Genomic DNA, 24,569 nt, shown 5'->3' with positions numbered 1-24,569 from the left:
GCCGTTGGGATTCATTGCCTGGTAGGCGCCCTGCATTATCCCAGACAGGAGGAGGGCAACATACTGTCTCCACCGGTCCGGAGGCCATTGTGCATTTCTAGCAATCCTTTCGAAACTAGTAAAAAAAAAGGCAGGGTCCTCTCCATCCTTATATTTCTGCAGGAGCACCAAGGGTACCAGCGGTTGGTTTCTGGTGTTGGCTACTGCATCCGTGAGATGGGATATGGTCTCATGCTGTTTGTCCTCAGCAGTGGATTGTATGGTGCTCTGTAACTGGATGGCCTGTTGGAAGGCTTGCCTATCCGCAGCTGCCTGTTGAGACTGCAGCTGGATTAGCTGCTGTAACTGCTGCTGGCCCTCAGCCAAGGTCTTAATCAGTGGTTCCATAGTGCTGTCTGAAATCCCACCTTCGTCGCCAGTGTGAGGAATTACACTCGGGAGACAGGCGAATGCTGAAAGAAGATTTATTTGCTTTAGTAAGGCAGTATTCTGCTTTAAGGAAAATAAAATAAACAAGTCCTTCCGGTTTGCTTCACCGGTGTCTTGGCTTCCCAGAGTATGTTGGCCTTAGTCCCAACTTGGTTCTCTCTCTTAGTATCCGGATAGGCCCACCACTCAGATTCTCCCTCCTCTCTCTTTTCCGCATCCTGTGAAAAGAGAACAACCCATCAGAACAGCTTGGCGCGCTTTTATCATAACAGATGAGTTCAGGCCCCCACCAATCATTGGGCGTCCAGCCCAGCCCCCTACCTATTGGCTCTTGAGGCTTTATCCCGCCTCCCGTCCCGGCGTGATGCCATTCCCGTCCTTGTTGTAATGTATGACACTCGCGTCGGTCACGTGTCCGTGGGCGCGCTGAGTATGGGCATGGCCGGATGCTGGGAGTTTTCCTCCCGCTACGGGTAGCCCCGGGGTCGCCACGAGGAGCACGGCGGTGATGGGTTGGCCGCTTCTCCCCTGCATCCATGAGCTCCGGCGAGCACGGCACACCCCCATTCGGGCTGGCTCGAAAACCAGGTAAGCAATGTGCGGTGTCACCGCAACTGTTGGCAGCGGCTCCCCTTCCCGCTTCTGTAACTAAGTTAATGGACGGGACCTGCCAGGAGGTCCCGTCACTAAGGACCCCAGTGTTCTTGGGATCGGGTGTGTTTGGTCCTCGCCGCAGCTCTAGCCGAGGCGTGTTTGATGCACGCCGCGGCTCTAGCCGAGGCGCGCTTGATGCACGCCGCGGCTCTAGCCAAGGCACGCTTGATGCACGCCGCGGCTCTAGCCAAGGCATATCCTCACAGTCTCCTAGGAGACCAAAATGCACACTTAAGTGATTGGTCGGCTGGCTGTCCGGCAAGCACAGTCACCCTGTTGGGTGACTGACAGCTGGACTGGAATGAATGGGAGAAACCTGCATAAAAGGCAAGGCTTTTTGGCTTGGAAGGCAGAGTCGACCACTGGACGAAGGAATCTGAAGAACTTGGAAGAGACACCTGCTGCAACACCTGGACCGTTGGTTTGCCAGATGAAGCCGTGCTGCTGTGCTGAAGCTCTGAATTCGTCTCGACTAGAGAAGCCCTGCAAGGACAACTTCTCCCCTTGAGTTGGTGGGACCAATCCACTCCAAAGTAAGCCACCTGGACAGCCTCTCAAAGCTGTTTGCATTTTCACTGCAGTTGCTGCTGGAACCGAAGAGCCAGGGAGAGGAACACCAGATCGTGTATGTTGCTTTTAAGCTGGCCAAGAGCTTCAGGAAGATCCTCCAGACTCCCAGGAAGCAGGATTGACAGAGCCTGAGCCACCTGAACAGAGTGCTGGACCCCAGACTCAAGTAAAGCCCATCTCAACAGCCAGCCACCTTGCTTGTTCTCAGTTGAGACTTGTCTTGGTTGCTCTTGTAGACTTGCTTACATCTTCTACTACTCACAAGCCTAACATCTTGTGGCCCTTCATTTGATTCTACTTTTTCTACTAAGATTTCTAAAACATTGTTCAAGAATTTTACTTACCTGCAAGAAGTGCTTCAGTTCACCTTGACATTTGCTTACTTAACATTGGCTGGCCTAGCTCCCTGTATGACTCTTCTCTCCTCTGCTTATGTGTTTTGCCTTCCTTCCAGGAAAGGGTTAACTGGCTTTGCATTGGGGGGAGGGGGGATTTTTTGAAAGTACTTACCTGATTAAGAATAATTGTGTGAACACTTTTCTTATTCTGAAACCTCTTTACTTTGACACTCTTCTCAGTAATGTTTTAAATGCAGCAGTGATATATTAATGTCCACAGCACCCTAGCAATTGAAGTCACCTGAGGGTATAGGAAGTGTGTGCCATCCCAAAAGGGGATTTGCTGATTTAGACAACCAAGAGTGTGTATTTTGAAGTGTATTTCTATGTTGCTTTATATTGCTCCCTTCTGAAGAAGGCTTATTCTGACCGTTAAATACATTAATAATTGTTTAACCAAGAAACCTAGTGTGTAAGAGTTTATTTGAATACTTGTCACTGTGAATTCTCTTTGTAACTCCCCTACAGCTCGCATTGACCCCTCTAGAGATAAGCCTGGCTACTCCACCGCATAACCAACCTGTGTAATGCAGACTTGAACCAAAGGTTGGGTCCCTATTGCTAGGAGCCTAGGGTTGTTGTAGTGCACTCAAAGGGTACTGCATACAATCTCGCCTAACAGTGTGTTTCTATTCATCATGTAGGAAAATATATGCTTACGACAGTCCTCCGGCTCATCAGAGAGGTCCCCACAGTCATCTTCTGTATCACACTTCCACCAGAATGGGATGCACTTGTCATTTTTGCAAACAAACTGGAAGAAAGAAGAAAAAAGAAAACACTCAATAATAGCAGAGCAGGAAAGGGATATGGCCATGCCAGAGGGAAAAAATGATGAATCTTTCTAAAGCACAAGGCAATGCTCTTGCAGCAAAAAACAAAAGCAGCATTGATGCAAATGGTTAATAAGCAAGATTCCTCCTTGTGGCCAGTAAAAAGCAAATGAAAGGGCCACAAACATATTTCACAATGTGTCTGTGCATAAATAGAACACCTAAACACAAAGTAGAACCTTTAACACCAAAACCAAGGTTTTAGGTCCCACTATATTCTGTAACTTCTTAACATACCACATGTCAGCCATTCGTGCCCAGATATACTTGCCATCTTACCCAGAATGGCTCCTCATTAAAATTAAGGAGGCCTTGTTAGAACTGTTTTTCTTAAGTCCAACTAAGGGCTTAGTAAACCATATGACGGAGACAGTACAAAACTCCACTCTTCGTATAAGGCTTTACCACCCCCCGAGTATTTGGTAACATAGACAGAGGAGCCAGGCTTATTTTAGGAGGCAGTAGGATGGTACAAGGAACCTGTAGCATACACATGGGTCAAAATAAACACTAACACCCAGAAGTATTATACAAAATAAAGGTGTATTATAAATACAAATAGGTCAAGGTAATCTTGGTGGGTAAGTACTTTAACTGAGTCATAAACACAATCTAAAAACCAACACAATGGTTAAGGTACACAGACCATAACAGACCTTGTTCAGAATAACTAACAGTATTTCTAGGCAGGTCAGACCTAATCATACACATTTAGAATAGAACACACCTATTCAGGGGGAGTAAAATCACAAGTTACATTTAGATTACTTACAGTAAGTCAATGGCAGTAGACCCTTTCAGTTATGCAGAGACACTCCGTTAAGAAATCGCATAGTAAACCAACTCTGTTACCAGGACACTTTTCTGAATAGTGGAACACAAATTCATGGAATATGAACCTACAACTACATTCAGGATGACCCTCGGTTATACCAGGTAAGACCTAATATTGAAGTAAACTATTACAGATGCTTTTTAGTTCCATGGAACAAAGATTAAGGTAAGCAATAACGCATTACACCATTTTGGGATTGCACAGTGTTAGGACAGTTTTTCTTAAGTGTTACCCAACTTCACCAAAACCATTCAACTGAGGCAGTACAAGACTCCACTACTAGTATAAGGCTGTACCACCTGAGTATATGGTAGCATAGACGGAGCAGGCAGACTTTACTTAGGAGGGAGAGAGGGCTGTTGAATCAGTACAAATGAAATTGTAATACAAATGGTTCAAAGAAACACTTTGAAGGTAGGCCCAGATAAATCTAGGGGTAAATAAATACTAATACATTATATGAAATCACAATTATAAAAACACAACTCTATACTTGAAAGTACACAGACACCAGTATAAACCGTATTTGAAATACCTAACAGTAGTTCTAGGGAAGTCAAAACCTTTTCATAGGCATTCTGTATCGGTCACACCTATTCTTGGGGAGTAAAAAACCAATGGTTACTTTCACAATTCCATTCAATAATTCAAGGGCAATAGACCCTAACAGTTGTACAGTGACCCTCCATACAAATCACAAGAGTAATAAACACCTGCATCAGCAAACCATTCCCTCCAACCAGTCAACTAATGAACCAGATATTAGCTCAGCTCCTAACGCTCTGCTTAACACTCTGCCATTTATGCAGAAAACTGCTTTAACAGACACTGCCTTAGTTAATGCTAGGTCCCTCCCTGCCCATGCTTTGGACATTGCTGATTTTATAACTTCTGAAAAGCTTGACTTACTTGCAGTTACTGAAACCTGGCTAAACGCAGCATCAGGCCCCTCCTTGGCACTAGCCATACCTAATGACTATGCTATCATCAGATGTGATAGAAACACCAACCAGGTGAAGGGAGGCGGACTTGCCTTCATCTTTAAAAACACCATCGACATTAGAGTCATCCAGGATCTACAAATCCCCTCCGCTGAATCCCTGTCCATCAAACTACCATTATCAACTAACCATACAGCAACAGTGCACCTCATCTACCACGTTCTCTGAGGAAATTGTGTCCCTTATATCTCCCAACACCAAACCTAATTCTCAAAGCATCCTACTTGGTGATTTCAACCTTGGACTTAATGACCCACTGAATACTAACGCCATTGACCTAGCCAACACCCTATCAGACCTTGGCCACACCCATATAATTCACGGGCACACGCATATTAAAGGAAGAACATTGGACTGGCTCACTAACCTCAACTGCACTATTTATTATCTAATGAAACTTGTATTTGGTCCGATCACCACAAAATAACCTTCTCCATCAAAGCCAACAAATCTTGTCCCACACCTATCATTGCCCCACCTACGTACACTAGGAACAAGAAAGACATCACGCCAGGTAAACTTCTCCCTCTCATACTCCCACTCCTTATCAATATTTCCACATCGGACCCCACAGTCCTAGTGGATATTTACAATCATGCATTACTTAAAGCACTTGATACCATCGTGAACTCATGGTTCACGCCGCACCTAAGGGAATTGTGCAAATCTAAACGAGAACTGCAGAAGCACATTGGAAAAAGTGCCCTTCCGCAACTAATATGAATGAGCCGACACTAGCTTCTTCTAACTATTAAAAGGCCATTATACTTGCTAAAAAAGACACCTATAATAATATGATCTTACAAGCCAAATCAAACACAAAAGAACTTTTTAAGATACTAAAAGAATTGGAATCGCCAATCGCTCCTGTTGATAAATGCATCACAGATGCAGTGTGGTGCACTAACATCCAGAAGTCTCTTTTGGACAAAATAGCCATGCTACAATCTAAAATCAATGGGAAAAGAGGCATGTTACTTTCTGATCCCGACTACAAACAATATCCTAGTAAGACTCCTACCTTTGAGCCCAAATGCAAACCCTTCAGCTTCTCCCCCTTGTCTATCTGGGAAGTGGAGTACATCATTAGGAAATTCAAACCTTCCAATTGCCAAGGTGATGCCTGCCCTGCCCCAATTGTCAAGGCAGCGGCACATGACCTTGCGCCGTTCATCACTAACCTTATCAATGCCTCCTTCAAAACTGGAGTAGTGCCTGATAATTTAAAAGATGCTTGGGTCATCCCTCTAATTAAAAAAACGACTCTTGACCCTGCCAACCCTTCCAACTACAGGCCTATTACTACAGTATCCTTTCTATAAAAAATACTGGATAGAGCTGCTCACCTGCAAATACAGGATTACTTAGAATCCAACAATCTATTGGGACTGAGGCAATGTGGCTTCCGTCCAAGACACGGCACAGAAACTGCCTTGATAGATCTCACCACACAAATTCAGTTACTTAAAGACAATAGTAAAGTAGCACTACTCCTATTGCTTGACCTGTCAGCAGCTTTTGATCTGGTCAATCACCAGACGCTCTGCCACCACTTGAAATCTGCAGCCCATTTCTCGGACTCTGCCACTTCCTGGATCAGTTCCTTCCTAGCTAACAGAACTATGAGGGTCTTCTCTCCTACGGACTCTGCTGAACCCTCCCTGTGGGGCCCCGAAAGGCTCCTGCGCGTCCCCTACGCTTTATAATGTCTTTACTAAGCCTTTGTTTGACATCCTTGACTCTGGGTGTCACGTATACCAACTACGCCGACAACACCCAGATACTCATCCCCATCTCGGGAGATTATGCAACTGACAGCAAAACTCTCAACGAAATCTACTCCATGATACAAGCATGGATGGCGCAACACCGTCTTTGTCTAAACGAAAAAACTGAGTTACTAATCCTTGGCACACACCCGAAATTGAAGAAGCTAAATCCTGCCTTCAAATCTTTCACCATAGATAGCAATACCATCACCGTCTCCAACAATACGAAAACGCTTGGCATTTACCTTGACGCCACCCTATCCCTCACTAGACAAACTAACGCGGTTGCAGCCTCATCCACATATACATGTAAACTAATTACCGCCTGCAGGCCATTCATCACCACACCTAATTGTATCACACTTGCCAGAACTTTAGTTCTGTCTAAAATCGATTACTGTAATGCCCTATATCTAGGCACTAGCCACAAAAATATTAACAAATTAAAAGTAATTCAGAATAATGCCATCAGGGCTGCCCTCAACATCCCGAAGAAGTTGCATTTTTCTGAGACCAGAAGTAACCTGCGCTGGCTTCAGGTAGAGCATAGAATATTGCTTAAAACTCTTGCTCTAACACACAAAGCCAGAGCCAACCTTGCTCCAGCCTACCTAACTAATCAACTCACTTCGCATACATCCTCAAGACCACTGAGAGCAGCTCAAATACAGACAATGGCTATACCTAGATTCAAACTCCATAATTCAGGAGGCGCTAGCTTCCCCGTACTGGCTTCAAAGTTATGTAACACACTTCCTGCCTCTCTAAAATCAGAACCCTCCTTCCATGTATTTAAGCGCAACACGAAACACTGGCATCAGGACTTGGACACTAGGACAAACTAACCTCCTTAGAACACTTCGCTTATCACTATTCTCTATGTATTTATTTGCTTTATCTTTACCACTTGTTTGTAGTGCACCATCTCCCTGTAAAGAGGAAGAGTTGGTGTCTCTTGCCTGATGACTGGTTTCCTTGCACTGTACATTTTTATGTAACTGTAACGTAACCCTTGTAACCTTTATGTAAGATGATGCACCCGGTTGCCCCTGGGCCTGGCTGCGCTTTACAAATAAATAAACAGTCAACTGGAAAATATACATTTTGTGAATAGTGGAACACTTATTCCAGGTACAGTAAAAACCTAGAACTACTTTTGTGATAACACACAGTTCTACTAGGCGAGTAAAACCTAAGGATGTAATATTCAATTGCAGGTGCTTTTGAGATCAGTGAAACACAGATTGAGATAAGCAGTAACTCTGGTAACTTATTTTTGTGATGGCACCCAGCTAACTCAAGGCAAGTAAAACCAATATACTTTTTATATCTCAGAAAGAGTCCAGGTTAGATCTTTACCAACTATACAAGTGACTGATGTAGGACTTCTAAGGACAGTTAGAACAACAGACTATGGTTTACTTTCCTTGTGCTATCTAACCCAATGTTACACTTTACTGAATGAATCAAAGTTATTCTAGGTAGGCAACAACCTAATACAGACTTATTCTGGACAGGCTAGCAGCAAGTCAGGGGAAGAAAGACCCAGCTGGGGCACACTCATACAATTATCCTAACAGGATTAGTCTGGTGATACCAACTGTCTGAGGGCACTCATACAATTACCCTGCAGGAATAATCTGGTGAGACCAACACATTACTTTTGGGAAGAGGCAGCACCTAATCACAGGTGAGCAATCTACCTTCACATCTACTTTCTATTAGAATGGCAAAACAGTTCCTAAGGAAAGAAAGGATGTTAACCATACTTTTAAGAATAGTGCATCACACATCCAAAGTAAGTAAGAACTTTTGTAACTGTTCACTCAGAGTTACAGTTACCAACCAACTCTTTACAAGTAAGCAACTTTTAAACACTTATTTTATTTTCTAGGCAAAAGGCCCAATGCCTTAGAAGTCTTTCCCTTAGTATTGGAGCATGAGTGTTCTCAGTGGCAGAAGCGGCGGTCACTAGGATCTAGTGACCAACAGGCAGTGTCAGGATAGGTTCTTAAGCAGCAAAGGTAAGAGTTCCTTAGGAAGACTGGGCAAACAGGTGAGTACTTTATTTCCGAGTTAGAAGAGGGTCAGGGGCTTCACAGAAGACACCCTAGCAGGAATCAAGCAGTGGGACTGGGTGCACTGGTCTCCCCATCACAGAAAACCACCCACAGCTACACACAAATCCTAAAAAGCCTAAGGTAAGTACATACCAAAGCCAACAAAGTACCTCAGCATTGAAGAAGCTTTTGCAGCAGGACGACTTCAGGGTCTGCAGCCAAATACCCGGTCAGTGGATTCCTTGTCGTTGGTGACTGAAAACAGGACCTCAGAAGGAACTTTGCAGCAGGGATCGATGAAGAAGGCTCTAGGCAAAGTTTTCTTTGTGGCTGAAGGCGGTTCTGCAGATTTGGTGCCTTTTCAAGGAGATCAGAAGACAGAAAATCGTGGTGGAATTCTCGTTGTTACAAAGGTCCAGCACTCTGTTGAGGGGACATTTCAGACTTGATTTGTGTCTCTGGAGATCCACCAGGATGCCCACGAAATTTCAGCGAGATTCGGAAGACCGTGCACCACACAGTGGTGCGAGGTCCCAGGGTATTGGGGTATTGCAGCAACGCAAGGTTGTAGCAACATGTGGGATGGCTCAAAATGCAAGTCTTCTTGAGTGTAGTGCGTCTCACCAGTCAGGATTGTCATTTTCGGAGTCCCCAGGTCGATTGGAAGGAAGGGCTACAGTAGGCTCCGGTTACACAGCAGGCTCCCCGGTCGCTGGAAATCATCTCTGCTGCTTTTCCTTCATAATCCTCTTCGGTTTCCATTCCAGTGGTCGACTACTCTTCAGCTTCCAGGTTCGCATTATTTAACAGGAACTACAGCAGAACCCCTGCATTCTCACCCCGCATTTTAAAAGGAAGGGCGGTCTGGTTGTCCAATCAGGACAGCCAGACCCCCCACTGGGATTTGTCCCCCTTCAGGCAAGAGAGAAGACAAAGGGCTATGGAGTTTTGGACTCCTCCGTCGCTTTCCTGCCCTCACAGAGGTATCAGGTAATATTATCCCCATATATGGTTGCCGTAAATAATATTGCTGGGAAAAGGTCGTGGCGATATTATATGGGTGACCATATATATGAGGACAGGGAAAAAAAAGAAAAAAAAAAGTTTGGGGTTTGCGGGGGTGTCCCACCGCATGTGCCAAGCAATAATGTCACCTCAAAATACGGCCATTTTTCGGCGATATTTTTGCATGGCGAGATTTTTGTGGCGACATTATTACATGGAACCCTCACAGACAGCCTCGGCGGTGAGTCCAAGGGACTCCCGCTGAAGATATGAATTACACAAAGGAATTTCCTGCCCTGGATGTCAGGGGAAGGAAGACTAAAATGGTGAAAAAAGAAGACCGGAGCCATTTTGGTAAAATGGACACGCTTCGGTGCCTTTACTGCAGCTGCGCACACATCCCGTGATAAAGGTGCACTAAATTAATACAAGGTATCACTGCCACCAGCCATTGAAGGTAAGCTTGTCCCTGTAACAGATTTGTTACAATTTTTATGTGAAAGGGGATACATTGCATCTCCCCAGCACTCCACATAAGGTGGGGGGTGCTGGCTTCACAGAATAAAATGTAAAAGGGATCCAAAGATCCTTTCTACCCTTGCGAACTGTAGTCCACTCAAGGTTAGCCAGAGAAAATTAAAAGGGGAGCCCCTAGGGCAACCAAGCAACAACAGGCACTTATTGCCAATAAGTTGTTAAAGAGGATAACTTTGAAAATACCCTATGGAGAGTCAAGAAAATGACACCCATAAAAAGAGTAAAAGATGTGCAAAACGGTTACCACTCACTGAAGTATCAAGGAAAAATATCCCACTAGCAAAGCTAAAGGTTCTGGAGTTGACCCAGGTCAGGAAGATTTACCATTGCTATGAATATCTTACCTAACACTTTTGAATGTTTTGATGGGGACCGAAACATTGCGTGATTTGTCCACGCATACTGTCAGTTGTGCCAGAATATAATGCCTTAAATGCCTCTGATGTCCTGGGGAAGTTTCAATCTTTTGAGTTCCTTAACAATATTGTACGGTCCACAGTATGAAAGGCCTGTGCAAGGTCGATTGATGCCAAAAATACTATTCCCTTAACAAATCCCGACTGCCAATGATCAAAATGGCTAGATTGAGTGCTCCAAGCCATCAGTTGTTTTAATATCAGAGCACCAAAGATTGTGCCCATTGCGTCTAAAAGTGATATGGGCCTATAAGTTACAGGATTGGTCCTGTCCCCCTTTTTAAAGATAGGCACAATGATCGACGTATGAGGGGGCACCCTCTAAGCATACTATATCTGATCAAACAGTTCCCACATCAGGGTTGCCCATGCTTCTGGGTTTTGCTTCAGCGTATAGTTGGATAATCCGTCAGGGCCCTCGGCTCTCGATCCACTTGCAGCTCTAATCAGATTCCGGGTGTCCTCTTTATCGGTCTGTGGTTTACAGTCCTCCTCTGGTGGAGTCCCTGTATTAGATGAAGCAAACAACTATGTAAAGTGGGCAACCCATGTTTGCGGAGGCACAGCGTTGGATAGTAAAGAGTCTTGAGGGGCATATAGGTCATTGATGATTCGCCACATCTCTGCCACATTTTTGGAGGCCATTATTTTGAGCATTCTCTCAGCATCCTTCTGGAGCATGAATTTCACCCAGTTTTTGTATTTTTGTTTCAGCCTTTTTAAATCCTCCTTTGCCTTGGTTGAGCCGCTTTTTGCGCATAGTCTCTTGCATCTATTAAACTCCTTTTTTAAGAGATCCCTATCAAAGCAGTGGCGTTCACCGAATGAAAGCTTTGGTCCCATAGCTCTTACTTCAGAGAATGCTCTAAATCTCTTTCGTAGTCTAATACATCAACTGCAGAGTCTCTGCCCTCCAAATCACCCCGTAATTAAAGGGAGCGTGTGAGGCCTCTATTTCTTCAACAGGTATTCTCAGCCTTGTGGATCCAGGAGCTATCTTGATCGGAGTATTGATCTGTTCTCGTTGGACTATTGACCACCTCTTACTTGATAAGACTAAGATGTTGTGGTCACTATTTTTAGTAACCAAAACCTCCATTTGGAGCAGGCTTCGGTGCATATAATCCGATATAAAGAAATAGTCCAAAATCTTTTCCTCTGGGCCTCTTTTCCACATATTCTTTGCTGGAGTGTCTCCCTTGACGTTTCTGTTTACCATTGAAATATTCCGTGAGGCAAGTTCGGACCTCCAATACCAGCCTCTTATGACTGGTGCTTCAACATTTAATGCGAGATTTGTGATTATAGTAGCCTCTTCGTTAAAGCAGTCAATGTTCAGGTCACCAGAGATTATAATGTCCAATTATGTCGTTCGTCCTCTGCTTCATCAATTATGGACATGACAGATTCTAAAAAATCTTTTCAGTTTGGGGAATCGGTATTCCAATACAGAAAACATTAGACATATAAGTGGAGTCAGATCCTGAAACATTAGTTTCCTCAAAGTTAGGACCTGGTTTAGCAGTGTCGCGTTCTCATCTGCTAGAACTTCCAGGCCATAGTTCTTTTTTATAGCAGTTAAAAGGCCTGCCATAGGTCGCCCTCTGTGTCCTTTTTCTGCAGGGTTTAAATGGACTGAAAATCCATCCTAAATCGGTGGATCCCGCAGCCACGTTTCATGCAGACAGATTACATCACGTGCATTGATATCCAACTCTCTTCCACTAAACAGATGTGTGAACCCTCTGTTGTTCCAACTACAGAACACAGAGGCACATCTGCTAGGTCTTTCTGTGAGTATTGTGCTCAAGGGTTCTTATTTGCCAAAGCACCTGCCAGCCAGGTTCAATTTTCTACTGGGTGGGTCCTTTCTTTTTCCTCAAATCTAACCTTCTCGTTTCTGGTATGGAATTTCCCTTCAACCATGATCCGCAGACTGTCATTTCCTTTCAAAGTTTTAGAGTTTGAATTTAGGGCATGTACTTCTCTTTTTTTGTCGGGCCTCCACTCTTGCTGGTCTACACAAACTCGGCATAGGCAGCAAATTAGCCACCTCGGATAATATGTGATTCTAGATCTTCACAGATGATAGGCAGACAATAACTTTGTCCTGAGTGTTCTCCACGGGGAATTCCACCAAAAGAAAGTTGTACGACTGAACTCTCTTCAGGTTGGGTAAGCAATGGATTAGCCTTAATATATTGGCCCCGTTTAGGATAAGATAATCTTCTATATAAAGGATTCTTTCCAACAGGAGCCGAAATGTGTTTGTTACCTTGGTCAAGTGAATGTGTTCCATCACATCTTCCTGTTGATCCCTCCTTAGGTTCGACAGTTGTCCACACCAGTTTTCCTGGTAGGGATCCTTGTTTTCCAGCCAAATGATTCCCCGGTTTCTTCCAGGGTCTTGAATTGTCCAATCAAGACTTTGTTTTTCTTTAAGTACCTTGTAAGAGCTGTCCTTTTTAGAGGTATGAACGGCCACTTTTCCATTGGTGCTGAATGTCTTACAAACCGGGACAGGAGTGGGTCTTTGCCGATCCTTAGGCCAGATTTAGGTGATCCTTCATCATCCCCCTGGTTCTCATTCATTCATGGACGAGTAAGACTCCTCGGGATCAACATTCTGCTTTGTCCTAGGCGGGTTTAAGCCTGTGTCGAAGTCTGATGAAACCACACCAGTCTCACACTCCTAATCAGAATATGTGGACAAGTTGGTTCAGTCAACAGTTGCCTCTTCCTCACTGCCCACTGAATCAAGCCATAATTCCTTTAAGGACTGCTCCTGCACAGGGCCATTGGTCCATTGTGACCGATCCCCCTCGACAATTTCGATTTTATGATTTGGGGGTGGCAATCTTTTTTACCAAAAAGCCACTCCTGGATGCCCGCCTCTTCACTGTTAAAATTCCAGAAGTTGTTGGTTTTGAGGCTATTAACAGTTTGATCTCCTGGCGCTTAGCCTCCGCCAGTTTGCACTTCAGGGTCTCTCTTTGTCGCTACCGGGAACCCTCAGCAGCCACCGATGTCTCTTCCCCTTGTATCAATTTCAAAAACATCTATTTTTTGTGTGGGTTTAGTTGGGAGGCAGTCCACTTGTTCTAGCACTATACCATCTCGCACAGAGTTGGCATTTATTTGTTGACCTCTCCTCTTGAGAGCAGGCGGTGACTGGCGTCCGTTCACCTCGGCCTCTTGAGCAAAGCTCTCAGTTGTAGTCTGTTTAAAGGCGTCTGAAATCCCTCTCGTTATTGGGATATCCGCAGACTTTGGTTGCAACTCTCCCAGACTGCACACACTACCTTTTGCTGTTTCGGAGTACCTCTCAGGTTCCCGGTCAGGCTGGAGTTTTTCTCGTTCACGTCTCTTATTTCTCTGGTTGATGATTGGGTCGATTATGCTGTGCAAGATGTCCATAATTTGGGCTGTGTTTTTGTCCAAATTGTCTTGGAGTGCAGTAATAAACCTCTCCATAAAGATGACCTTTCTGTGTAACATGGCCATAACTGTAGTTTTGTCTTTTATCTGGTCACTAATTGATTCATATAGTTTCATAAACTGTGACACTGTGATGGCAAAGGCTGCAATCATTCCTGCATCTAACAATGGGGAGTTCGGCAATTGAGCCTCCATATGGGCCGCTGCGATGTCCAACAGTAAGTCCTCATCCGAGGGTTGTGATGTGGCTGAGCTTAAAGACTTTGTTGGAGTTATGTCCACACCTGACCTTGCGGTGTTGTTAGGTCTCAAGCTGCATTGGCACAGGCCTTGCGAACCAACTCCATCTCCCAGTTTAGTACGTTTAGGTTCTGGCGATGTGCGTTTTAGTGAATAGTGATTATGAGAGATGCCTCTTTTAGAAGGCGCTCTGGTTTCTCTGTGCTCCATTAGTCATCCATGTGAAAGAGTGTTTCCTTCTTTATGAAAATCGCTGATTCCACCTGCATTTCTGTTTACGGTTCCATCATCAAGTGAAGCGTCCTCAATGTGAGCCACTTCCTCTGTGTTAACTGTTGGAGCGAGTGTGTGTTACTTGACGGCCCAGCACGAGATGAAACTGATCGTGCTGGGTTAGATTTCGGGCTTAAATTTGATCTCCTATGGAAGAAGCGCTGTTTTAACAGTAAGGGGTTCCTGGTAAGTAGGTTGCCATGCAGTCTTTTTTAGGGGGTGTCCAGATCTTTGCTTCTCAGAACCTTTACCACTGGGTCCAAACTTGAAAATAGAGCATGGGTTTTGGACTGATGCAGCCGGCACAGGTCCGGCCGGAATTTGTTAAAGATCTCAGCCGTCAACCTGTTTGTTGGAAGCCATTGGACTCTGGACCGCCTGGGGGTATGCTGCTTCTACTGGCTCCAATACTTTCTCAGAAGATGTACGGGTTCCGATTTCCACTCTGACCTCGAGAGGACAACGGTCCTGTGTATCAGAGGGCGCCAGAGACTGCCAAGCATTCCCTGCAATACTGGGTGCGTCTTCATCCTCAATACCCCCCATTTCTGTAGATGATTCGCTGAGGCTACACAGTTTAGGGGCACTAAAAGTGGGTGGCTGGATTAAGGAATTAGCCTTGTGACCAGGGAGAGATTCTGCAGACTCAACGTCTGGATTAAGCAACCCCACGGACACCTCACCCTCTTTCATGTTTGCCAATTGTTGAGGCTGGTTCAGCATTTCCGACTTAGGGCTTCCAAAGTAATTATAGACAACGGCAAATAGATGTTATGACCCCCTGTAAAGCTGCCAACTATTTTGTCCCTTATTGGTATTATGGAGCCGGAGGGCTTTGCCTACATTCAGATATAGGGCGCCAATTGTTTTTGGGCAGAGTAGTCCACAGCACTTACTATGTTAGTTCAAATAACGTCTTCCATACTCCTGGCTCCAGTCTGCGGACTGCAGACTGCTCCATTTTACCACCACTTTGCGTCCGCTTCAGGTTCCCACTGGGGCCTGTTGCTGTTAGAGGGGGTGGAGCATGTCTCGCTTGACACAGCGTCCCTCACCAAATTAAAAAGCACAGATGTCTTTTCTGCAATGTTGTTCAAAGCAGAATACTTTCAAACGAAATCCGCTTCAGTGTGTATCCTCGCACAAAAGTAGAGTTGGGCAGCATGATTTGAATGCTGCAGACTGCTCCACTTTACCACCACTTTGTTGCTATTATGTCAGCTCTCATCCAGTGCAATAATATGACTGTTGGACTGCCTGTCAGTGTAGAGAATGAGGGCATGGGAAAGTCCAGTTGGGGAATGATTTGAAAACTCTTGGAGTTGTATCTAGTACCCCCCAGGACTCCAAGTAAAAGTAAGCGGGAGCAAACAAGATTGGAAAGGGAGGCACAACTTTAGGAGACTGTCAGTGGGAGGTTGAGGAGATTCATCTTGCCATCAGTTCACAGGAAGGCCACCCTTCAATTCCCAAGCCAAAGAAAGAGACAAATGGGAAACCCAAGATTTCTGGGAGAAAGAAAGGTATTACACCTAAACCTGTTCACAGGACAAGGACATCCCTGAGAGGACAGTACCAGGTCACCCCAGTGACCCCTTCCCCAGCTGAGGCTAAGTGGGAGGATAAACCAAACTCAGAAGAGTCCGCTACTGGTGAAAATTAGATGGAAGAAAACCTTCCCCATGTTGGAGATGTGGATCCTAAGCACCACCCGGAGCTGGACACTTTACTTGCAGAAGGCAGACCCTCTAGGGCAGACTTCAGCAGAGGTCAAAGAGTGTGTGTCTCTAGAAGGTCTTCGCCAACAGACAGCTTCCCAGCTAAAAGGGAAAGAACATGGAAAGCAAAGGCATTACTGGGAGGATGGCCTCCTCTACAGTGAACCTACTGAGTCGACTGCAGGAGACTTGTAGTGCCCCAGGAGGTGAGACAACAGTTCTTACAGTTAGCCCATAGAATCCCTCTGGTTGGCCACTTAAGTGCCCCTCCCAGTGGTGGAAGTCCTTTTTGAGAGGGTGCAGATTGACATTTTTGGTCCCCTAGACTCTCCAACATATTCAGGTAACCGATTTATTTTGGTTGGGGTAGACCATGCTACCAGGTATCCTGAAGCCATACCTATGAGAACGGTTACTGCTCAGGCATGGCTAAGGCCCTACTTGGTATATTTACCAGAGTAGGTTTTCCTAAGGTGGTCATCTCTGACGGAGGGGGGCACATTTTATTTCCCACTACATGCAAGCCATGTGGAAAAACTATTGAGTGACCTACAAGTTCTCAACAGCCTACCATCCCCAAACCAGTGGGTTGGTGGAGAGGTTTAATAGAACTATGAAGAGCATGATAGGTGCTTTAGAGCAACCCCTTAGAAGAAAGTGGGACCTTATACTGGCATGCCTTCTCTTTGCTTATAGAGAAGTCCCTCAAGCAAGGGTTGGGTTCAGCCCCTTTGAACTGCCCTATGGCCATCCAGTTAGAGGCCCTTTGGCCCTGATCAAGGAAGGGTTGGAGAGTGCTCCTGCCCTCAAGTCAGTGAGAGTCACTGACTATGTGGTAGGTCTCCAAAGAATGGCACTCATGATGACAGAAGCTTCTGATAACTTGAAAGCAGGTCAGGTTCTGGTCACACATTGGCATGACCAGAAGGCCAACATGGTGCAGTTTACTGCAGACCAGCTTATACTAGTTATGGTACCTACAAGGCAGAAGGCCTAATAGGACAAATGGATTGGACTATTCAAGATTGTGGATAAACTTGGGGAGGTCAATTATTTAGTTGACTTGAACAATCCTAAGGAAGCCTGTAGGGCCTATCACACTAACCGTCCTCTATGCCACATCCCATCATCCGAGGCACACCATTCAAAATATTCCATATGGGGAGATCCTAAGGATAAAACGAAATTGCAGCACATCTCTCACCTTTCAAGATAATATCAAAAAAACCTTCACAAAATTTAAACAAAGAGGTTTTGGTTCAAAGAACATAAAAACCGCCATAAACAAAGCAGAAAAAGTCTCCAGAGAATCTCTACTTATTGATAAACCTAAAATTGATAAATCTAGACACACAATTCAATTTAATCACCACTTACAGTACTGAAACAAAGAAAATTAAGCGGATATTCTCAGAGAATTGGAACATTCTTTTTACAGACCCAAGTCTACAGAAGCATTTGGATGATTCTGCCAGTATCCGTTTCCGGAGAGCACCTACTATTTAAAACCTCATCAGCCCAAGCTTTCTCAAACCAATACCTGATGCAAGAAAGGTCTTTTTTCAAACATCTATTAAGGGCACACACAAATGTGGGCACTGTAAATTATGCCCAATGTTAAGCATAGGACAAAGGGAAATCGCACTTCCAAATGGAAAGACAAAATCAAATAAACTGCAACTCAACATACGTTGTTTACAGAATAGAATGCCTCTGTGGTAAACTATATATTGGCAGGACAATAAGAAAACTAAAGGTGAGTATTTTTGAACACCTAAGAGCCATCAGAAACAAAGATCTGAGATCTCCCAAATCAGTACACATAATTGAAGATCACCCAACTTTGAAAATTTCGGATCTAAAGATTTTCGGCTTGGAGAAAATACGTTTGCCTCCCAGAGGAGGTAATGAGGAAGAATTATTACAAAAGCAGGAATGCAAATGGATATGTATCATGGACACGTGTTAAAGGTTTGAATTGCGATACAGGAATGTATAATTGGTTATAATTTTGTTCACTGTATAAAGTTATTATTCTGCTTTAAAATGCTATTGATGTATTTTATGTACAAAACGTTTTTTTTTCTTCTTAAGTTTATTTACCATAGCAACCTAGTTTATCTTTGTTCCCTACTGAAAGTAATTTAAATGTAATGTTATCATGCATATTCATTTCTTAAAATCTATACCTGATCAACATTTATTTTCCTTATTAAATCTTTAAATTAGATATTGATTTACCCAATATAAAGAAAATATGAGAAAACAAAAATTGTAATACTTATCACTTTTTAATAATTGCCCACAATGCTTAACCTAGGTTTAAACAAAAATACCCTATTAAGGAAAACAATATCAGAATTTATAGATTAAAAATGGCCACCGCACGTTGAGATGGCACGATGACATCATCACGTTCCGCAAAAATACATTGTGCGCGGCGTGATGACGTCACCGCTCTACCCGCGGGATATAAATAGTATCACTACAGACACAAATGCAGCGCAACCTGCCCGGCAGCTTCCACCCACTTATCAGGGCAATTAGGACCTAAGCAGTTTTGAATTGGATACAGAATGACCACAAGGTAAGAACTTCAGGCTTCCTCCAGCACGTCTATCTGCTTGACTAGTAATCATGCTGTCTCCAAGCTTGATGTAATTAACAATAGTTACAAATACAAAACAAAATCTTTACAAAGTCTTCTCTTTCCAACAGATTGTCTAGAATATCTTGAAAAAAGCAAAATATTTAAAAAAAAATATTTGGAAAACAGCATCAATAATATTATAAAAGTTATCAAGACAAACTAAATTGGGAAAATCCCAGGCATCCAAAATTGTATTTCAAGAAAATAAAGGGCGAGTCAGAATACCGCTGTCTACTGAATCAGGAAACGTGTCATGAAGTAATATCTACTTGAAATACAAAAACTGTAACAACCCTGTACTGTTTTTCCCTCTTTTTTTCTCTTTATTTTGGTTAGGAATTATTCTCTCTCCTGATGAACCATTGAGATTTTCAATGGGGAAACACATGTTGAGTGAGAATGGGTGGAATCTGCTTTCTCAGTAAAAATTTACTTGCAAGCCACCAGGTGTGATGATGACACATGGACAAACAATATTTGTTGATTTATTTTGACTTTTTGACAGCTATACATATGATTAAAGAATATTGCTAAGCACCATCTACATGGAATGGAGTTTTTTTTCTTTCTTTCAAAACAAGAAACTAAATCTATGATTTGGGAACTATTAGCTCAGTTGACTTACCCAGATAAACCTCAAACCTTAAATTGGTGCATTTGAGTAAACTTTTCTCTCATTTCAATTAATTTTGCACTAACCGTCTGAAGGCTTATGTTTCCAGACTGGAACTAGGAGCTTTGCTTCTAGCCTCTGATCTAGAGGAGGAGGAGAGTGAGCCCGTCCCTGATCCCCCCCCCCCCAGGGGACAATCCTCAGATGAGAAAATTGAAGGAGTAAACCTCTCTTCAGATCTGACTCTGCAACAACAGGGGTACAATGCTCTGTTAAATTAGTTTGCCTCCCGGTTCTCACCAACACCAGGCTTGACCCCTTTGGGGCCAGCATGATATTCTCACTGGTGATAGTCTCCTTGTCAAAAGCAGGGGTTACAGAAGATTCCACATAAAGGAAGAGGTCAAGAAGATGCTTGATCTTGGGGGGAATAGAGCCATCTTCAAGTCCATGGGGTAGTCCAGTTGTACTAGTGCCAAAATCAGGAACCAACGAATTGAGATTCTGTGTGGACTATAGAGCCATTAATGTAGTCACTACAACGGATGCGCATCCTTTACCCAAGACAGATGAGCTGGTGGACAAACGTGGTTCAGCCAAGTTCCTCAGTACATTTGACCTGACCTCTGGCAATTGGCAAATAGCTCCACAGACCATGCCCAGGAGAAAACTGAATTTTCTACTCCAGGCGGCCTCTACTGGTTTAAGGTTATGCCTTTTGGGCTCAGAAATACACCCGAGGATGGTGAATGAAATTCTGAATGGGAGGGAGGACTTCTGCATGGCAAACTTGGATGACATTGCATTGTTCAGCCCCACTTGGGAAGAGCATCTTCACTGCCTTGGATATGTTTTGCAGGCTCTTCAACAGGCCCATCTGATCATAAAGGTTAGTAAATGTCAAATTGGTCAGAGTAAAGTGGTCTAACCTTGGACATGAGGTAGAAGGAGGTGAAATAAGGCCATTGCCTAGCAAAGTACAAGCTGTACAGGATTGGGCCACCCCTACTACTCAGACCCAAGCAAGAGCCTTTCTAGGTCTCACTGGGTACTACAGGAACTTCATTGAGAACTATGGGACCATAGCTTCTCCCATGAATGCGATGATCTCACCCAAATTCTCCAAGAAGGTCAGGTGGAATGAGGTGTGCACTAAGACTTTTGAAGGAATGAAGAAAGCCCTTTGTCAAGCTCCTGTCTTGAGAGCTCTTGGCTACAACCAATCTGATCGCTACCACCTTCTTTATGCCCGACTCCTGATATTCTGCCCACCAACTTGCACTGTTCTTGTACTTTACTGCCTTTGTTCATGTAAGTGACTGACTGTAATTTTAACTGTAACCCTGCCATTCTTGTACTTACTGTTTGAAGATATGCGCCTGGTTGCCCTCGGGCCTGGTGCGCTATACAAATAAATAATACAAATACAATCCTTCATTGTACAGACTGATGCTTCTTATACAGGGATATGTGCAGTTTTGAGTCAACTGGATGAGAAAGGCAGGGAATTCCCCATCTGATTCATCAGTAGGAAACTGAAGGACCGTGAGACAAAGTGGACAACAATGTAACACATATGTTTTGCCATTGTGTGGTCTCAAAGGAGTTTAGGACATACTTGTATGGTTCTACTTTCATTACTCAGGCAGACCACCAATCCTAAAGATGGTTAATGCAGATGATGGGGGAGAATCCAAAAATGTTAAGGTGGTCAATCAGCCGCCAATGTTTTGATTTCACCATAAAACACAGGTCAGGGTGTAATCTCCAAAATGCTGATGATATCTCCAGAAAGTATGACCGACTGGATAAGAAGATTAATCCAGGAGTGGATTAAATCATCCCGTTCCTTAGTCTGGGGGTGGGAGGGAGACGAGTGTTGGGGAGAATTCTCAGAAATGTGCTAATTCCCTCTTCCTTAGAGACCCCCAGCAACTTTGCTGGACTTTGAGGACTTGATTTTATTTTTAACCTGGAGAGAGGGAGACCCTTTTCCCCACTCTCTCATGTATTTGAATGTGATTTTGTACACCGTTTCTTTTGGGTTGTGGAGCCTGACAAACTCCATAGGCATCATCTTTTACATGGCATAACACAGCGCCTTCAGTGCAGTGACATACGGAAGTCTTTCCGATTTCCCGAAGGGTTAAATACCTTCTCTGGGATAAACTACCGAGAGAAGTAAAGTGAAATTGACTTTACTTGCATTTGTAACTTTCTAGACCCAGCACACACTATCTTACAATAGGGTGCTGGAGGGGTTACTTAGTATCCCCCTCTGTCTAGCTTCTCATGTAACATTTTTATGTTACCCTTTCCTTACTGAATGGCTTGTGGCAGTGGTTTACTTTTTACTACCATTATGGGATTTTACCGAGGGCTGCGCTCGCAGCCACGGTAGAGCATCCATGGGTGTCATTTTTGTCAAAATGGCCCGGCCTCGTTTTTTCGCCATTTCTTTGTGGAAACGTCCTTTGTGAGATTTACTCTGCGCGCCAAACCAGGTTTGGTCCCTTTGTTCATTTTGCCTTTGGCGGGATACATGAGTGAAGCCTGCCTCTGGCTCTAGGGTATCTGGCAGGGGCAGGAAGCAAGGGAGGTGGCAGGAACTCCATGTGCTTAGTGTCTCATAGGAGACAGGAATGCACTCTTAGGTGATTGGCCGGCTGGCTGTCCGGCAAGAACCACCACCCGGCTGGGTGACTGACAGTTAGGCTGGAATGAATGGGAGCAAGCTGCATAAAAGGCCAAGGCTTTTTGGCTTAGAAGACAGTCTACCACTGGACAAAGCAATCCGAAGAAGAACTTGAAGAGGACACCTGCTGCAACTCCTGGACCGTTGGTTTGCCCGGTGAAGCCCTGCTGCGGTCCTGAATCTCCAAATTCCGTTTGACAGAGAAGCCCCTGCAAGGACGACTTCTTACTTTGAATTGGTGGAACCAATCAACTCCAAAGTAAGCCACCTGGGCATCCTCTCAAAGATGGTCGAGTATCCACTGCAGTTGCTGCTGGAACCGGATAGCCAGGGAGAGGAACACCAGTTTGTGTGCATTGCTTTTAAGCTGGCCAAGAACTCCAGGAAGATCCTCCGGACTCCCTGGAAGCAGGACTGACTGAGCCTGAGCCCCCTCAAAAAAGTGCGGGACCCCAGACACACGGAAAGCCGATCTCGACAGCCAGAAACCGCAGTGTTGCTATTTGCAGTAGACACAAGGAGCTGAAACACCGAACAGCCACTCGTTTGAAGTTTTGCCGGTTGCGAGCAGTGACCGTCCCATTACAGTGCAGGAGTCCCCAGAGACTTGCTTGGTTGCATGTGTAGAGTTGCTACAAGCTTCTTTACCTCACAAGCCTAATCAGTTTGTGGACCTACTTTGACTTTCTTCTATTCTACCAAGACTTTTTAAACATTGGAAAAGACTTTCTACTTACCTGCAAGAAGTGTTCAGTTCAACTAGACTTTTGCTAATTTAACATTGGCTGGCCTGGCTCCCTGAATGACTCTTCTCTCTTCTGCGTGTTGCCTTCCTTCCAGGAAAGGGTTAACTAACTTTGCATTGGGGGGTTGTATTGAAAGTACTTACCTACTTCAGAATAACTGAATACTTGTTTTATTCTGAACTCTCTGCTCTTTAACACTGCTCTCAAGTGGTTTATAGTGACATTTTCAAATGTCACATTTTCGAATGCCTTTTTCTCTAATGAAAAATACAGAAATAAAAATGTCGAATTTTTTAATTTATTATTCTTTTTTTTAAAATGGGGGGTTCCCTCCCCAACCCCCCGTTTTTTTATTGACCCTTTTTTTTACTAATTAACCCCTAATAAAATAAAAAAATAATATTCTGAATTTGTTTTCGACATAAAGGCATTCGAAAATGTGCATTCGAAATTTTAACTGGATACCCTCCCAAGTATATTCTAAATGCAACAGTGATATATTAATGCCAAGAGCACCTTAGCTATTGAAGTCACCCGAGGGTGTAGGTAGTGCATGTGTGTCATCCCAAATGGGTAATTGCTGATTTAGATAAATAAGAGTGTGTATTTTTGGAATGTATTTGTGTGTTTAATGTTGCTCCCTTCTGAAGAAGGCTTATTATAACAGACTGTTAAATAAATTAATAATGGTTTACTCGAGAAACCTTTGTGTAAGAGTTTATTTGAACACTTGTCACTGTGAGTCTCTGTGTAACTCCCCTACAGCTCACATGGACCCCTCTTGAGATAAGCCTGGCTGCTCAACACACTACCAACCTGTGTAGTACAGACTTATACCAAAGGTTGGGTTCCTATTGCCAGGAGGTCAGGGTTGTTTTAGTGGACCCAAAGGGTACTGCATACAATCTTGCCTAACAGGGAGAAATCTTATTTCTGTGCTAATTCCCTTCAACCTTAGAGACACCCAGCTATTTTGCTGGACTTTAGGACTTTTTATTTTTAACCCTGGAGTGAGTGAGCCCTTTTTGTCACTCTCTCATGTGTTTTGATCTGATTTGGATTATGTGTTTCCTTTGTTTTCAGAGCCTGACACTAAATACTCATCTACCTTTTCTATGGTGACACATGTCACCTTCAGTGCAGTGTCACAGAGAAATCCTTTAGATTTCCCTTAAGCTTTAAAAACCTTTTCTAGTGAGAACTATTGTTCCCAAGAATAGTAAAGTGAAATTGGCTTTACTTACCTTTTCTCTTTGTAGGTCCAGCACACCCCATCTTATGGGGAGTGCTGGTGGGTTACTTAGTAGCCCCTTTTCCTACCTACTCATGTAACATTTTTAACGTTACCCTCACTACTTTAAAAGGCTGGTGGCAGTGGTTTAATTTTCCCATGATTGTGCTTTTCTACCGCAGGCTAAATCCTAAGCTGCAGTATAGCACCCATGGTTGACCATTTTGTCAAAATGGCCCGGTCTTTTTTGCCATTTTCGGTTTGTGAGGTCTTTCTTGGGTTTTACTCTGCACGCCAAGCCAGGTTTGAGCCCTTTGTTTTGCCTTTGGCGGGCTTCAGTACTGAAACCCACCTCTGGCTCTAGTGTGTCTGGACGGGCAGGAAGGGAGGAGGTTCCAGAAACTCCCCTGTCCTTTGTCTTTAGAAATGCCTGAATGCACCCAGTCCTGATTGGCTGG

At 44.0% G+C, this 24,569-nt stretch overlaps 1 protein-coding gene across 2 annotated transcripts in view; it reads right to left on the bottom strand.

Annotated features, from left to right (window-relative positions):
- Positions 1–24,569, bottom strand: part of LRP1 (LDL receptor related protein 1) — a 1,300,039-nt gene that overhangs the window by 275,505 nt on the left and 999,965 nt on the right. For both annotated transcript variants that reach the window (XM_069653565.1, XM_069653566.1), the window contains exon 63: positions 2,712–2,805. In XM_069653565.1, the coding sequence (XP_069509666.1) occupies positions 2,712–2,805 (94 nt within the window). The remainder of the gene's footprint in view (positions 1–2,711; positions 2,806–24,569) is intronic.

Source organism: Ambystoma mexicanum, chromosome 3q (assembly GCF_040938575.1).
Source record: "Ambystoma mexicanum isolate Mex_15411 chromosome 3q, UKY_AmexF1_1, whole genome shotgun sequence".
Lineage (NCBI taxonomy): Eukaryota > Metazoa > Chordata > Amphibia > Caudata > Ambystomatidae > Ambystoma > Ambystoma mexicanum.
The sequence above is the reverse complement of the archived record's forward strand: the minus strand, read 5'-3'. Positions and strand labels throughout refer to the sequence as shown.